General features: G+C 42.4%; 1 protein-coding gene across 3 annotated transcripts in view; it reads right to left on the reverse strand.

Moving 5' to 3' along the window:
* Positions 1–6,171: 6,171 nt before the first annotated feature.
* Positions 6,172–16,863, reverse strand: part of xirp2a (xin actin binding repeat containing 2a) — an 87,282-nt gene continuing 76,590 nt past the window's right edge. For all 3 annotated transcript variants that reach the window (XM_032556745.1, XM_032556746.1, XM_032556747.1), the window contains 3 exons: positions 7,572–16,755; positions 6,359–6,492; positions 6,172–6,279 (listed from right to left, as the gene is read on the reverse strand). In XM_032556745.1, the coding sequence (XP_032412636.1) occupies positions 6,398–6,492; positions 7,572–16,755 (9,279 nt within the window). In that variant the 3' untranslated portion in view covers positions 6,172–6,279; positions 6,359–6,397. The remainder of the gene's footprint in view (positions 6,280–6,358; positions 6,493–7,571; positions 16,756–16,863) is intronic.

The raw sequence follows: 16,863 nt of genomic DNA on the forward strand, positions 1-16,863 counted from the left end.
CTTGTTGATACATTGCGTAAAATCTGTTGCCGAAAATACCAAATATCTACAACGCATTTCAGAAAATTATCTCCAAGGAAGTGATTAAGCAAATCATGGCTTTTCAAGTTAAAACATAAGCTTTGAAGTTGTAAAAATGTTTTGTTTTCACTTGGGAAATTTAGGAGTTTTGAGTACAAATGCATTTACTAGGAAATAAAATGATTACAGCATTCATCTGTAACCAAAGTGGCTGTTTTTAATATTCCATCAACCTCCTCTTATTGAACACAGACTGAAAACCTACATTCTGGGAAATAAAATCCTAATGAACAATTCCACAATCAAAGCCCATATTGGCTGCACAAAAGGACACTTTCATTATCAAAAGCTAAGGTTTTGCCTTTTAGTTTCTTTCAGGTCCCTTTTTTATAAACACATTTTTATTTTTGAATTATTAAAGAGTGCTGAAAAAACAAATCATGTTAAATTCAAATTAAGTGGAGCCTTGGAGAAAGTAATGAGCCGCCATATTGTGGCCACATTTTCTCAGCATGCAGTTGGTCTGTCATTTTTGAAAATAATGCTCCAGCTGGCCAAGGCCTCACCTTGGGCGCAGCTCTTTCAGGACAGACTCCAACTGCTTTCTGCTAATTTGTCGCCTGGATCTGGTCGCTTTTCTTTACTGTGAGAAGTACAGTTATATTCAATGTGCCCAAATGCCTCTTGAATGGGCCTTAAAAAATGATTTCATGATCATAAAAAATAATTTCAATTGGGTTTTGAAGACATTTTTCAGATGTAATAATGTCTAACACATCTGTGCGTTGCAGCGCGAACAATGGGAGTGTGGTAAGAGATTTGGGTTTGTTATTTTAGATGCAGCTACAGTTAGCCTGAAGCTGCTGGCAGGCAGCAATGAGAAGCGGACTGGAGGTGGTAAGATAATTTCTTTCCTTTTCTACACCCCCAGATCTAACTTTAAGCCTTCAAACTCACATTTATCCGAATTTCTAAAGCTCCACAAAGACAAAGCAGAGGAACTGTTTAAAATCCATTTAATTTCTGCTTTCTTGGTGCTAAAATGTGGTCTGAATCACATCTGAACTACAAAACAGGTCACGGCCTCTAGTGACCCGTTAGTGTTTTACCAAACTTTACTTTACAATAAATGCAAATTACTATGCACTACTATCAACTGTAAACCATTTAAATACCAAAAATACTGAAATGCCCTTGTTTGAAATAAGAATTTTAGATTAATTGTGTTCCATTTGTTTTCTAAGCCAGCTTTTAAAGATTCTGTATTATTTCGGACTCCAGTGAATCTGACCAAAATGTTGAGAACAGGACAGAACAATTACAATATATAGTAACTGATGTCATGGTTTATGTATACACTATAAAACAAGATCTACTGACAAACTGTGTAGAAATTATATATCAATGTCTCTAACTAGTAATTTAATGTTCATATTTTCTTCTAAAATAAAAAAATATATATAATTAGGGAGTGAAATACTATTTCCGGTCGCTACCGGAAGTGTGATTGTTTCCACACCCTCTACAAAGACGATAGAAATACATCGACAGAACCAGCTACTGAACAGTTTTATATCTACTTTGTCTTTAATTAAGCTAAAATGCATTTACTGTAGTTTACTGAAGTTACATGTAGACAATGGAACAAGTTCAGGTAAATTTTAAAATGTGAGGAGGACGCAATTGCGTCATTTACCTTCATCATGTACCCAACAAAACCATTTCTGTTGCTCAAAAAAAGCCACAACAGCACCGACAAGACCTTAAAAATTAGCACCACAGCTTCAATACAAACGACACCGCCAACAAACGTGTCCTTACCTTGAATACGGTTTCATTTTCGGGTGTGTGAACTTCAACAGAGCCCAGTCACATGTAGAACTCCAGCCAGTTTAATCTACCTACAGGTGTGTTAGCTGGGTCCTGCTGGGTTTTTCCTATCGGAGAAACGGTTCCAGCTTGTTAAAACTTCATCTCTTCAAAATTTCTAGTTAACGCCCAGTTAAATGTCCTCCTAGCTAATGGTGAAAGGAAGTCAAAGGTTAAAGGCCGAAATTGGCTAACCTGTTCATCCCGCCACAAGATTGGTTTAACAGGAAACAGCCACGTCTCCTGACAACCAATCAAAATCCAAGAAACTCTCAAGTGTGGTGTAGCAAATACGGTGCACTTATCGAACACTAGGGGGCGCCAAATCCTCACTATACTGTTTACGCAACAGAGATAAAAAAAAAAAAAAAAAAAACGCCTTTCAGTAAATAACTACGGTACTCTTTTTCACAAATACCAGAAGGGAAATGCAGATGCGCCATTTTTTAGATTATTTGTAAATATTCCCAAAACTTTAGATTGGTCTTTTACATAAAAATACAATACAATTCAGTTTGTGGTTGTAGCATGACAAAAAAAAAAAAGAAAAGAAAAGAAAAGCAGAAAAAGTTCAAATGTACGGAAGAGGATTAGGGCCACCGAAAAAAAAAAAAAAAATTCTGACTTTAAAGTCAGAACTCCATCCAGTTTTAATCTACCTACCTCAGAATTCTGAGATTAAAGTCAGAATTCTGACTTTAATCTCAGAATTCTTTTTTTTTTTTCTTCGGTGGCCCTAATCCTCTTCCGTACAAATGATATGAATACTGAGATCCAATACATGGAGAAGACTGGGTGGTTTCAGCTGCAAATGTGAATCTACTAAGAACTAGGAGGCTGGTCATAATGGGTTGGCAGATATGTCGTGATAGAAATGTGCAATTTCAGTTATTTTTGTTATGTAACTCCAGATATATTCTCCCTTCCCCTGATTCTACGTTTTGTACAGCAACATGTAAGCCCCCTCACCAATTACCTTTGACTGTCAAGGAAATCATTGCTGAGAAAAAGGTACAATTAAAAAGATGCCAAGCGGCAAATCAGAACAGGATGCTGAATTGTTCAACGGGCAACCGAGGAGAAATCCGCATGACTCCCAGAAAGTGTGAAGTCATCACTTTCATGGGACTCTTTAGCTGCTGTAATTAACACTGGCGTCTATTGTCTTCAAAGCCAATTACGCCACGTGGTAAACCTGTAACTGAGAGGAGTGGAAAAATCTGTAAGGGCTGACAAAAGTCACCTAATGGGAAAATCTCTAAGTTCTACAGCGGGCTGTTATCAAGGAAAATCAATACGTCTTTTTCCAGAGACCTCAGATGGGCCGAGTTTTCAAGGTGTTTTATGCAGGGCCAGGCATATTTAAAGCTACACTAACACTGGTCCATGAGGAAAAACACTGCTGACTATTATGTGTATTAATAAATTTCAGTTAGTTTGTAATGGACTCCTCATTACAAAAAAAAAACCCCTACTTGAGGGGAGTATTGTTGAGAAAAAGATAGGAAAAAATTAAGTTACATATTGTTTCATAAAAGTATTGGGTGTATATTTAAGAAAAAAAGTATATTCATTGCTTTATAACTCTAGATAAAATATCTTCAACATTAAGCCATAAATAGTTGTAGTTTCATAGATGGTGGATTGCTCTTTTGATGGTTTTTCTTTCCAGCTTGACCACTAGATGGCAGTGGTGCATACACACTGCTTCTTTAATTTACAAGTGTAAATTACATCTGTTAAATTATCTTTAAGCTAGGAAACCTAACTTAGATTGTACTTATGTATGGAAAACTTGACTTTTCTTACTTGCATCTCAAATTCTGAGAAAAATAAAAGTCAGAAATCTATTTTTTGGTGGTCTTTATCCTACTTCGTACTTATTTGAGTCCATCTCTTTTGTTCCGCAACCTATTTTTATTTTTTTGGCTAGAGACTGATGCGTCTTGAAAAGTGGAGCGATCTTTTTTTTCTTTTTTCTAGATAACCACGTTGCCTTGCAAACATTTAATCATCTTACAAACCCAAACTTTATTTCATACATTTAGTATTTTAGGATTTGTACTCAGCGACCCGAGTCAACTTTTGACAGATTAATGGATTACACAGTTGATTATAGTCAACTCTATTTTGGAGTAACGGAGTAAAAGAGGATCACTCTTCAAATTTCATTGTAAAAATAAAAATGTGAAACTGATTCTATTCTGATTCACAAATGTGTGCTGCTTTCTGTTGGTTCATCTCAACAGGAATACATGTAACTTGATGCTTTTTTATGTGAGAAACCTGAATGAATCTTAAGCTGTTTTAATACTTCTGCAGCTGCGTGTCACAAACTTGGTGTGAAAGAAGAAAGAAAACATTGAGACAGGGTTCTCCAACATGACTGCCCACAGAAATGTTTTACAAAGCTGTCAGGTGTAAGAATCAATAACAGGAGGTTTGGTCCTGGCTGTCATGCAAGTAAAAGGGGCTGGAAATAATACTGGGTCTGATAGCGGTGGGTAGCATGTTGCATCTATGTTGACTGAACCAATAGGTCAATCCAGGAAACTGTTTTCTTTTTCTTGTAATGTTATACAGTCAGATTTAAGAATCTCAAATTCAGACACAAGAAAGGGAAAAAAAAAATGAAAAGAGGGGAAACTTTTTATTCAGACACAAAGAAAGCTAATGAAGAAGCTACGCAACATTCAAGGTGCACACCAGGTGCACTCAGTCAGCATCAAACAAAGCTAGATAATGAATAAAGGAGCAGATTTCAAACCGAGTACAAAACACAATGATTTCAGAGCAGTTCGTCTCTCCATGGACACAGATGGGAAATTACATATTGTCGAGCACTGCCTGATTGTTAGCTGAATCGGCCAAACTCAAGCGCCATTGCTGTCCTCGCTGTCGTAGCATCTGTTCTGCTTGATTATCTCCTCCACTGTCAGGCCTTCTTCCCCCTCAGTCCAGACAGAAGTGTCACACCTGTCTGTGTGCTGCTCTGCTACAGAGCCAACGCCGCTCTCCATCTCTCCATCCTTCCCCCTCTCATCTCTCGTCTCTATCCCGAAATCCAAAAGGTCATCTAGCGACGACACCGCTGGCCTCCCCCCGGCAGGCTGACTGAAAATGTCGGAACTAAAATCAGATTGCAAACCGGAGCTGCCGCCGGCACTCAGGCCGGCGAAAATATCCTCCAGGAAGCTTGATGTGCCAATTTGCTCCGCGGCTGGGTGTTTGAAAGCGAGCCCTCCCTCATCTGCCTCGGTAAGGAAAAGCGCGTCTGAATCGCAGTTTGTGGCTTCGGAACGTTTGGCATCTGCTGGCACAAAAGCGTCATCCCTCTGTGCCAAAAGTAGCAGTTCACTTGGCATCCAGTCCGGATCAGTTTGAACAGAACCTGTTGTGTCTTTCTCAAAAAGAGACAGCTCTTCCTCATTAAAGCCATGACCCAGGATTTCCAGGTCATGGAAGGTCTGATTATTATTAGCATTATTGTTATTATTGGAATTTCCATTTAGCTCCTGTCCTACTGCTGTCTCCTTGTCTATTAGCGTGACCTTTACTGCCTCCCCGTTGTTCAAGTTGTCATTATTTCCCTTATCTGCCTCCTCCCGGTCCTCCTTTTTAAAAGCTGTGCTTTCCACCTGCCCGTCATGTCCATTCACTCTCACTTCCTCTATCTTCTCTGCACTTTTCTCTTCATTTGCCTCCAGCACCTCTACACCGCCCCCACCTCCGCTGACATTCTCTTTGTTTTCTCCTTTCTTCTCCACACCAACGGGCACTTCAGAGTCCATTTCCGAGCCCACTTGAGCCACAGCATCAGAGACGCCGTTTGATTCCTCACTCTCTGGAGTGTGAGCATTAGGCACCGGTTCCATGGGGGCGCCGACGGTAGAGTTTGGAACGTCTAAAACTGGAGGAGACTCTACTTTTGCACTGTCACCTTTGGCTTCCTGACATCCATTTTGTTCTTGAACAGTAGTCGCATTTAATGAAGGCTTTGCAGGTTGATTTGAGAGGGAGTTTTCTTGGTGTGATGCGTCGGGAGGGGGCCATGACGGCTTAACTAACTTCAGCTCCTCCTCGACAGCGAAGAATTTCGTTGGCGAGTCCACCTGTGGAGGCCAAACCACAGACATTTTGCTGGTGGGCCTTTTGTTTTCTTCCTCTAATTTGTTGATGGTCATCTGCGTAGAGGGATACATGGAGTCTATGACTTTCTTCTCAGGTGTTGGTGATTTAATGGGTGAATTCTTCTGGTTCTTGTTATTCCAAAGTTCTCTGTGTGGCTTTTGTCCAAATCCTTCATCATAATTTCCTTTGGACTTGAACAGTTGCTTGTAGTGTGGCTTGCAGTACATTCGTCCATGGAGAGAGGCGTAGTTGCCGAGGCTATTAGAAAAAAAGAATTTGAAAAAATTAGAAAAAAAAAAAGTATGGTAAAAACTTTTGCAATGCGAGTGTATTCTACCTTAGTTTGCCTTTGCAGTGTTCACAGCGAAAACAGTTTTTATGGAAGTTTTGTTTGTCTGCGATCAGAGACTCCATGGGGTACACTCTCTTCCGACACACCTTGCACAGTTCGGACTCTGGAACTCGAATTTTCTGCAAAGAAAAGCGTAACATTTCTTGTCCGGGCATGGAAATTTCTTACAAAATCATGGGTAATATTCTGGGTAGAATTTTGTAAACTTGAACCACAAAAAAAACAAAAAACAACTGTTTTCCGAATTGAAAATGATTTTCCAAATTAAAAAAGTGGCCTTGATTACAAAGTCAGCTCACCTCTGAGTTTGTAACTAGAGGTGAACAATTCACAGTGTTCAGCTTCGTCAGGAGGTGGTAAGTTATTTTTGTCATGATGTCACATTCTCTTCTTTTCCTTCAAAACCTGACGAAGGCCTGATTGTAGTGCCCTCCAGTGGTCAACTAATTCATCAGCAGAGGCAGATAAAAACTGTTGAGCATAAATAACCTCTATAATTGTGCATATTCGTGTGAATTCTCACCTCAATTAAGTTTCTTTTGAGAATTCAAAATTCCACTGATAAGGCAAAAAACGATTTAATGCTGCCCAGAATATTTCCCACTGTGGTTTTAGATTAGTTGAAATTAAAATGGAAAAAAAAAACATTTTGTCAAAGCAAAGCAATTTGATTAACTAGTTGTAATTATTTCAACAAAGTTTAAGTCCCGCCTGGAGCCACAAAAAAAATATTAGTATCTGAGTTGCAAAACATTTTATCCAGTTTCTTTTATTTCCTAAAAATTTCCAGAAGTGCTATTACTCAATTCTGAATAAAGCTAAACAAAAAATGTTTTCGTCATGCAGTTTTCTCTTTCGCTCAGAGAAATCAGCTTTGCACACTCAGGAAAGAAAAATATTAGCTGGATATGTCGGCTTCATTGCCAGCTTCACACTTCGGAGGCATGAATAAACAGACAGAAGTGCAACCGGCGAATACAAAAAGCTGTGAAACTGACAGTTGCCAAACCGTGAGCTACTCCAAATAATAAAAAAAAAGAACAAGAAAAACAGGTGGCACAAGCAATATGAACATGGAAAGAATTATTTCAAACCAATGTAACACATCCAGTTCTTTCACACAGTGTAAGTAATGTCTCAAAAGACGTTAAACACACCAGGCCTTTTTAGTATCCTCATGCCTCACAGTTAAGATTACCCGCCACAAAGGTCTCCTGCTGGTGTGTTATAGTTTGGGAAGTCCTCTGCTCAGTGACGCTGAAGCCCAGGTTCTGGAAAACTCCTTGGCTCTCGGCCCATGACTGCTGGAAGTTTTTCAGCATTTCCTCCGTGGAGGCTTCGGGCGGTACAGAGACAGTTGGAACATTACCCCTCACTACATCAGCATAGGATGGAGGGTTACCGCGAGTCAGCAGGCTCCCAGAATGCGTCTCACTCCTCGTCTCCCTTGTCACGTTACCGAAGTCGTCAACACTGCAGAACTGCTCGGAGACTGAAGTTGTTTCGGTGTGACCCACAGGCTCATGTTCCCGTCGTTCTATTTGTTCTCTAAGCTCTCGGGCTGCTTGAGAACCGTGCTCTCCGGTCTCAAAGACGTCCTTTATTGCTTTGACATTGAAAGTAGGGATTTCTTCAGTTTTTGGAGTTTGCGCGTCAGGCTCTGCATCTTCAGTATCACTCCCCAGTCTCTCTGATATAACAATAGGATCTTTTCTTGCATAGATTTTTGGTTTGGGAGACTCAAATCTGTTCACTAGTCTTGATAAATCAACCTTTGGAAGATCTTCTTTCATAAGGTCTAAGGTCACGGGGTCCGTGGTTTCCTCAGTATCCGGTCCCAAACGTTCAGGGATGTCAATGGGATCCTTCCTGGTATACATTTTGTGCACTTCGGCCTTCTGCGCCTCCTCAAAGAAAGACTTTTTATCCTTCACCGTCATCATGGAATCCACCATCTCCGTAACATCCACCACTCCATGCTCGCTTCCATCAACACCAGTCGCCATGTCACTGAACGAGGATGTGCGCTCTCTTTCAGAGACAAAGTACTCTGGTACTGGCATGGGAGGGGGTGGAGTCATCCCACGTGAAAGTTTCGAGGTAGTATCCCTCAGCTTCATGAGGTTTTCGGAGCGGCTGAGAGTGGGAGATGGGGTGGCTCTGCTGAAAGTAGATGTAGGGGTGTAAGTTCTGCGAGGAGGAGGTGGTGGTGTCCCAACTGACTTGTATAGGGGAGGTGAAGGGGTTACTCGGAGTGGGGAGTCTACTCTCCTTGATTCAATTGTAATAAAAGTAGGCGATGGCGTTCGAATGCTTGCTAAGGGGGAAGAAATTCTCTGATCAGTCACTTCCTGATGGACTTTGCTCTCCTGAACAGACCTTTTCTGTTTCACCACCCTTTCTATTTTGAAGGAGCCACCGATAGGCCTCGCATTTTTCACAGCTGTCCCACAGATGACATTCCTGTCTGGCTCAGGTGGAGATGAGGAGACTGGCGGAAGTATGGGTGGCTCTTTTTCTTCTTTAACTTCCTTTTCCACTGTTGTCAGGTTTTTCTCCAAAACTGTGAGTTTTGTCTGAATAATGTGCTTCACGTAAACCATCATCTCTTTCAGCTTTTTCTTGCTCTGCTGTTTAGCAAGTTCACTGAAGTTCTTTTTCTCGACTGAGCCCATTATCCATTCAGGGACTTCATCTATAAGTATCCTGATAGAGTTGGAATCTACTTTGCTTGGTGCATCCTCAAGTTCTTTTATTCTGGCAACTAGTTTCTGGATCACAATACATTTCTCTGAATCTGTAATGTCTTCAGTTTGCGCTTCATCTTTACAAGATAATTTATTTATACCTTTCACCAACACTTCCTTTGACTCATCTTTTGACTTCCCTGCCTTTACCTGCTTTTTAGTTGTCTGTGTTGCTTGTAGCTTAGCTTGTAGCTTAGCTCCCTCTTGCTTCTGAAGGTCCTGCTCTACCACTCTCTCAGTCACGACAACCTCCTTGTGTGTCTGAATGTGCTCTGTCTTCATGCTCTGCTGACTATGGGAGACAGACACAAGGTTTTGTCCTTGATGGGTTGGCACAGATGTTACCATAGCCACCACATTTGCTGGAACAGTAACCGATGGAGACGACTTCACTTCGATTTCACTTTTTGCCAGCTGCTTTCCCTTCTTTGTGTGAGCCTTCACTTCAACCTTCACGGGTGGCGGCACTTGATTTCTATTCTCTTTAACTTCTGTTTTCATCTCGGTTCTTGCTGAGGTAAGCTGGTTGCTTTCCAGATGCACTTTTGATTCAACTCTCTCTGACACCTGACATTTCTCTCTTTGTGAATGAGTTTCACTTTTCATTATTTCTTTTTGCCCCAAACTGTCAGGCTTCTCGTCTGTCTTCTCTGTTGGCATTTTAAATGTTTTTACTTTGAAACTCGGAGTTACCTTTGGAATTTTAGTTGGCAGAGAGGGACTCATTTTTCCCTCCTGTGTCAGAGCCACATTAATATTCTTTACATCCTCTGTTTTCAATGTGACCGCAGCCTGGTTGTGAAGATTTACATTATCCTGGACAGTGTTCTGTGAGGCAGTGATAGCCTTGGTGCTGGATTTCTTAATAAACTGCTGCTCCTCTGTGACTGAGACAGTGACCACGTTCGAGCGAGACTGGATTTCTTTTTCTGAGGCCTCGTGATGAGACCGAGACACATCAGATGAGGTGAGGGATTTTTCAGAGGCTTCAGTGCTGGATACTTGCTTTTTATCTAAGGACACATTTGAAGATCCAAGGGTTGACTTTTTATTTATTACTGAGATTGACGCTTTGCTCAAAGGGATTTGGGAAGGTGTTTTCTTGACAGGTGAATCTTGTGCCTTTATTTCCTCCTCATTCTTAGCTTTTGTTTTATCCAAAGCCGCTTCTTTATTACCGCTCTCTGCTGCAGAGAGTTCTGCACTGGTTGCTGAGGATTGTATATTCATTTGTGGTGAAGTTGGAGTCAAGACTTTAATCTTTTCTTCTTCCTCTTTTTGCAGCCGGTATCTTTCCTCTGCAAGCATGAGAGGGGTTTTAAATTTTCGACCATATGGTCGGTCCTTTGGGGCTGGAGCAGAGTCTGGAGGTGGAGGAAGTTTGAGGGGAGGGACAAACACTTTTTTGGGTGGCTGTGGACTCTGTTTTTGATCTGGTTTTACAACTGGAATGTTTGAAATTCTTGTTGATGACACCTCAGCTGTTTTAGACTTATTCCATGCCTCAGTCTGTTGGATTGCTTCCTGTTTCACCTGTTGAGCTTTAAACTCCTCTTTATGGACAGTCGACACTGCTGTTTCTTGACCAGGAGGAAGCTGGGGGGAAGGTGGAGGAGGAGTTGGCTGCTTTTTCTGCCACTTGGGTTTGAGCTGTGTGGGCTGCTTTGGTGGTTCTGGCTGCTTGGGGATTTTAAATAAAGGCTTTCCAATTGGCTTCCCTTGTTTTGCAGGAGGAAGTTGAGGCATTGCATTAAGCTCTTGCTGTGATGGAGGAGGAGGAAGAAAATCTTGGCCTCCTACAGAGGATGGTGCTGGTGGAGGGGGAGGTGGTGGGAAAAATTCAGGCTCAGACTTCATGCATTCCACAGGAGGCGGTGGGGGTGGAGGTGGCAGGTCACTGTCTTGCCTCATGATATGAGGCCTAGAACTGGACAATGTCGGGCTCTCTGTCACTGGTGATGGTGGCGGAGGGAGGGAAAGCTCAGACTCTGATGGTGGTGGTGGGGATGTGGGGGGTGGGGGGAAGTGAATCTCCGGTTTTGACTTTTTAATGACACTCTTCCCTTTCATGTCCAGGTTTCGGTGATCACTCTTCAGATTTCTGAAATTCTGCTTTTGTCCTAGAACCTTGTTCTCCATTTGCCTTTGTGATGTTTGCTCTGATACCGTTACGTTTTGTTTATGCACGACAGTCTCCTCAGTCACCGTAGTCTGCACCTGTTTGATTGTTTTTGTCTCACACATTTGTTTGTTTGAAATATTCATCTGTGTTGTGTTTTGCACCTCTTTCATCACAGTCACATCTGCAGATTTATTCTCTGTTTGATCATTAATAGTCTTCTGCGTATTCTTTATCATAATAGGCTTAGGAGCTTGTATTTTGTGTGGGGGCAGCACTTTGTCTTTCTGTTCTTTTATGCTCTTCTGATGAGAGGCCCCAGCAGGATTGTCTGTTTTGACTACAGCAACAGAGTGGTCCTCTTGGGTTATTACCTGCGTTTTCAGCGATTTGCTTTCATGGTGCCTCTGTGTGTGCCTCTGTGACTCACTGCTCTGAGAGAGGTTTTTCACAGTGGGGGTTGGAGTGAGAGCTACATTCTCACTCATGGCTTCATGTGAGCTTTCATGCTCCACTTGCTTTACACTTGATAGATTTTTCACGGGCCCTTTCGCTTTCTTGGCAGGATGCATGCGCTTTTTGTTTGAATACTGTTTCCGTTGCATCAGGGACTTTATTGCCCCTTGAACGTCACCTTTAACAACTTCTTCTTTTTCCACATGTGTCGCCTCCTGACCTTCATAAAGCGATTTTATGGATGTTTTTACGTCGCCTTCAATGCTTCCTCTACGTTGCATTTTTGGAGAGGTGGTTGGCTCAAGAAGAAGCTGAATGGTGGCTTTAATGTCCCCTTGTTCGCTCACTTGGTGCTGGTACGTCTTTTTCTCACTTGATGCCTCATGCAAATTTTGCATGGCGGTAAAAATGTCTCCTTTAACTATCTCCTCTTTCTCCACCTCTTTAACAGCTTGCTTAGCTTCCTCTAAGGATTTGAGGGTTCCTTTGATGTTGCCAGGAACTAAATCGTCAACTGTTGCTTCTGTTTTTGAGGTTGCGGATTTCTCCAGTGATTCAAGAGCACCTCTTATGTCACCTTTGATGATTTCAGGCTTTTCCAGTTCTTTGGCTTGACTTTTGGCCTCCTCAAGAGATTTCAAAGTGTTGGGAATATCTCCCTTTACCACCTCCTCTTTCTCTACAACTACTTTCTGGTTGATGGCTTGGGACAATAAATCAAGGGTTGCAGTAAGATCACCTTTAACAATGTCCTGACCCTCTAGGTTTTTGTAGGCAGCAGTGGGCTCCGTCATGAATACCTTAACAATGCTATGAACGTCACCTGGCACTATGTCGTCTTCTGCCACAGTGCGGCCAATCTGCTGCTGATTCTTCCGCAACAAGAGTTTGGTCTCTTCGATATCGCCACCAATGACACTCTCCTTCTGCACCTCTTCGCGAACCTCATCAGATTCAGACTTAAGCTGTTTGAGGTAGTCCAAAGCTCCAGACTCAATGCATGTTGTGTAAAAGCTAACATTACCCCTTTCGATGTCCCCAATCCTTATTCTTTTAGAGTCCTCTTCTCCTGAGTTGGACAGAAGGCGCTGAAGGGCTTTGTTGACATTACCTTGAATAATATCCTCCTTCTCCATACTAGATCGCTCCACTTTATTTAGCAGGGAATAGATTGTCATCTTAACGTCTCCTTTTTCATCTTCTTGAATCAGAATTCCATGCTTGGAGGAGCCTTCATTCTTCAGTAGGTTGCTTATCGCCTCTTGGATGTCACCTCGAATAACTGCCTCTTTCTGAACACTTGTTCCCCTCTCCTGGTTGAACAGCTGTTTCACTGTAGTGTTGATGTCTCCTCGCTCCTCTTTATCAATAGTTATGACCCTTTCAGTTGTCTCTGTGCGATTCAGTAGGTTCATCATTATATTGCTTAGATCTCCTTTAATGATCTCCTCCTTTTGGATTTGAGGAACCTCCTGGTTCATGAGTTTGTACTTGGCCATACGGACATCTCCGATTTCATCTGCCTCAATGAGGATCCCCTGGGAGTTCACCATTTTCTGACAATAAAGTTCTTCAAGTGTCTCCTTTATGCTCTTACCGATTATTTCTGTCTTTTCCATGCTACTTTCGTTGAATTCATGAAATGGAGTCGTTTCGAACAGCCATGTAGTCGTCTTCACATCTGCCTGTGGAATTTCCTCCTTTATCACAGCAGGCTCTGTGCCATCAGTTTCTTTGATTCTGTCTAGGGGTTGCCTCTCAAAGAGCCAAACAGACTGTTTAACATCTCCTTTCATCACTTCCTCTTTTGTCACCCTCTCCATTGCATCGTACTCTTCGCTATCACCGCGGATCTCGTCGATTGTGCGGGTTTCAAACATCCATGTTGCAGATCTGACATCACCTTTCTGAATTTCACTCACACTTACAGTTCTAATGTACTTTTGAGACATCTCATCGGTCTCAAATCGCTGCTTGTTTGTCTTTACATCACCCCCTTGGACATCCGCCACTGTTTTTGACCTTACTTTTATCTCCTCAGTAATTTCATCCAGGGGTTGTGTTTCAAATTTCCACCTAGCAGAGCTAACGTCTCCCTTATTAATGCCCTCCTCAGTCACTGCTTTAATAACATATACCTCCTCCGAATCTCTAATTGAATCCAAGGGTTTTGTCTCAAACAGCCATCGAGCCCCCACCACATCTCCTCTTATGATTTCCTCTTTAGTTACAGTCGTCACTTCATGATAATGGCCCTCCTTATCACGAATGGCATATAGCGGCTGACTTTCAAACATCATCGTGTAATTTTTCACGTCTCCTTTTTTAATCTCATCTCCAAAGATACTAGTGAGTTTTGAAATATTTGTCTCTGCAGACTCATCTTTGATTTGATCCAGAGAGTACGTCTCAAAAATGAAGCGGCTCTTGTCGACATCACCTCCCTGAACATCAGTTACGGTGCGGATCTCCCTCGCCTTTGTGCTGTCGTCACATATAGCATCCATTGGCTGGTTCTCAAACTTCCAGGTGCAGTTGACCACGTTTCCTCTTTGGATGTCCTCGGCCTGCTGCTTCTTCAGCTTCAGCATCGTTTCCTCTGACGTAGAGCTCATAATGTCAGAGGAACGATTCTCAAAGATGTATTTCATTCTGGAGACATCACCAGACTGGATGTTGATTTCTGTGACCCTCCTGAAAGAACTGCTGTCCTCGCCCGTGATGTTTTCCAGGTTCTCGGTTTCAAAGAGGATGCGAGCCATTTGGACATCTTTACCTTGAATGTCCTCCTGCTTTACAGTGCAGGTTTTCAGAATCGTCTCGGTTTCTGATTCTGAGTGATCGCGAATGTTGTCAAGTGTCTGGGTCTCAAAGAGCCATGTGCATGTTTTCACATCCCCTTTTTGCACTTCCTCCACTCCTGCCTCACTTTTTTCCACCTTTTCATACAGAACATCCATCGGCTGGGTCTCAAAAAGCCACCTGCACGTTTTTACATCCCCTTTCTCAATTTTAATATCTTCCTTAGTCTTATGTTCTTGACCTTCAAAATTACTGAAAAATTTAATAGCATCGAGTGGCTGAGTTTCGAACAACCACTTGGCCGTTTTGACATCCCCAGACTCAATCTCCTGCTTGGAAATCCCTTTTATTATCTGGAACTTATTGATACTTTCATCAAATTCGTCAATTGGACGTGTTTCAAACATCCACCTGCAGCTGCGCACATCTCCCTTCACAATTTCCTCGCGCCTTACGGTCCTCACCTCATGGTAATGACCCGAACTGTCCTGCATTGCATACATTGGAGTGGATTCAAACAGCACTCTGTTGGACTTAACTGACCCACTTGGGACACCTTCTACCTGGATTTTCTGTGCCCCTTCACATTTACTTAAATCTAAGGTTTCAAATCTCTCTTTGTAGTTTGTCACATCTCCTTTGTCAAGGGCTTCAATGTTCACAGTTCTTGTAATCTCCTTCTTTTCCTCCCGTATGCTCTCCAGTGGCTGGCTTTCAAAGACCCACTTCTGATGTCTCACATCACCCTTCTCTTCCTCGGAGGCAGTCACCTTCTTAAGTTTTCCGACTTCAGGTAGTTCTTTCAGGTTTTCCATGGGTACTGTTTCAAATCGATGTTTGGTTGATCGAACATCTCCTCCTACAATCTCCTCTGGGGTCAAAGGTCGAGTGTTGGCATTATCTTTCAGTGTATCCATAGGCTGAGTCTCAAAAACAAGACAGTGTCTCTTAACATCTGCTCCAATTATTTGTACCTTCTGAGTTCTTGAAGTTTCCCATTCCTCATCCTTAATAGTGTCAAGAGACTTTGTCTCAAAAAGCCATCTGCCTTTGTTCACGCCACCTTGCGTGTTGTCCTCCATGGAAATACCACATATCAGTTTTACTTTTGCAGGATCTTTGTTGATCATATCCAGAGGCTGGGTTTCAAACATCCACCGCGACGTCGTAACATCTCCTTTCTCGGTCTCCTCCCGTCGGATGGTAGTAATTTCCAACATTTCACCAGAATCCCCCCTGATGACGCACATGGGGTGCGTCTCGAACATACGAGTGGTTGTCTTCACGTCCCCCTTTACCTCTTCCAGCTCAGACTTCAAGTTCAAGAAGTGACTCTCCTCAATTGTTTCTGTTTTACCCAGAGAATCCAGATGCTGAGTCTCAAAGAGGTACCTGGCAGTTTTCACATCTCCGCCAGTGATGTCTTTGGTGACCACACACTCGTTCTCCTGCTCTTCCTGGTAGATCCTATTCAGGCAGTCCAGGGGCTGAGTTTCGAAAAGCCAGGTTGCAGTACGGACGTCTCCACGTGCGAGTTCTGCCTGCTTCTGCGACTCTTGGGTTGCATCTGCAGTCTCTGCCCCTAGAGCATCCATGGGTTGAGTCTCAAACATCCAAGCTGTGTATCTGACATCTTTGCCTGCAATAATTTCCTGCTGGGCAATATTTCTTCCCTCACTTTCATCTGGGGAGTCATCTTTGATCGTATCAAGCGGCTTGTTTTCGAACATCCACCGCATTGATTGCACTTCCCCTTTGAGGATTTCTTCCCACTCCAGGTATTCTCTATCGGGGCTTGAACATTCACTGGAGCTGCTGCCGTCATTTTCAAACATATAGCACGTCTGCTGGACATCACCTAGCGTTTCCTTGCTTTCCAAAGCTGCCTTTTCTGCCTCTGTAAGCTGACTCATGAAGTCTTCCTCAAGGTTCTTACGTACTTCTGGATGTATGTGCTTGTAGAGGCGTTTCAGCTCAGCCATGCTTTTGTGTTTGTAGTACTGCTTCTTGTCAAGGATAAACTTTTGTTGGGATCCTTTTTCCTGGGACTGAGAGGAGATGCTCTGTTCTTGTGCTACCTGCATTAAGTTTGCAGGCGGGGGAGGAAATTGTTCTGTTGCCTCATATGTCACCGATGAGGTTGATGCAACCGCAGAAGCAGTTTTTGCAGTAGAAGATGAGTCATAACTAGTTACAGTTGACATTTTGGATGACTGGTGTACTGGTGCCCACTGAAACTGGCTGAAATCAACATCAACCTGTGGTTCATAAGTTATTTTATTTACGGGGAGAGGAACAGTAGAAAGATAAGAAAGTGGTTAGAGAAGATTTCTTTTGTCTTTAAGTGATATAAACACAGAGAAAAT

The sequence above is a fragment of the Xiphophorus hellerii genome, chromosome 24 (genome assembly GCF_003331165.1).
Source record: "Xiphophorus hellerii strain 12219 chromosome 24, Xiphophorus_hellerii-4.1, whole genome shotgun sequence".
NCBI lineage: Eukaryota > Metazoa > Chordata > Actinopteri > Cyprinodontiformes > Poeciliidae > Xiphophorus > Xiphophorus hellerii.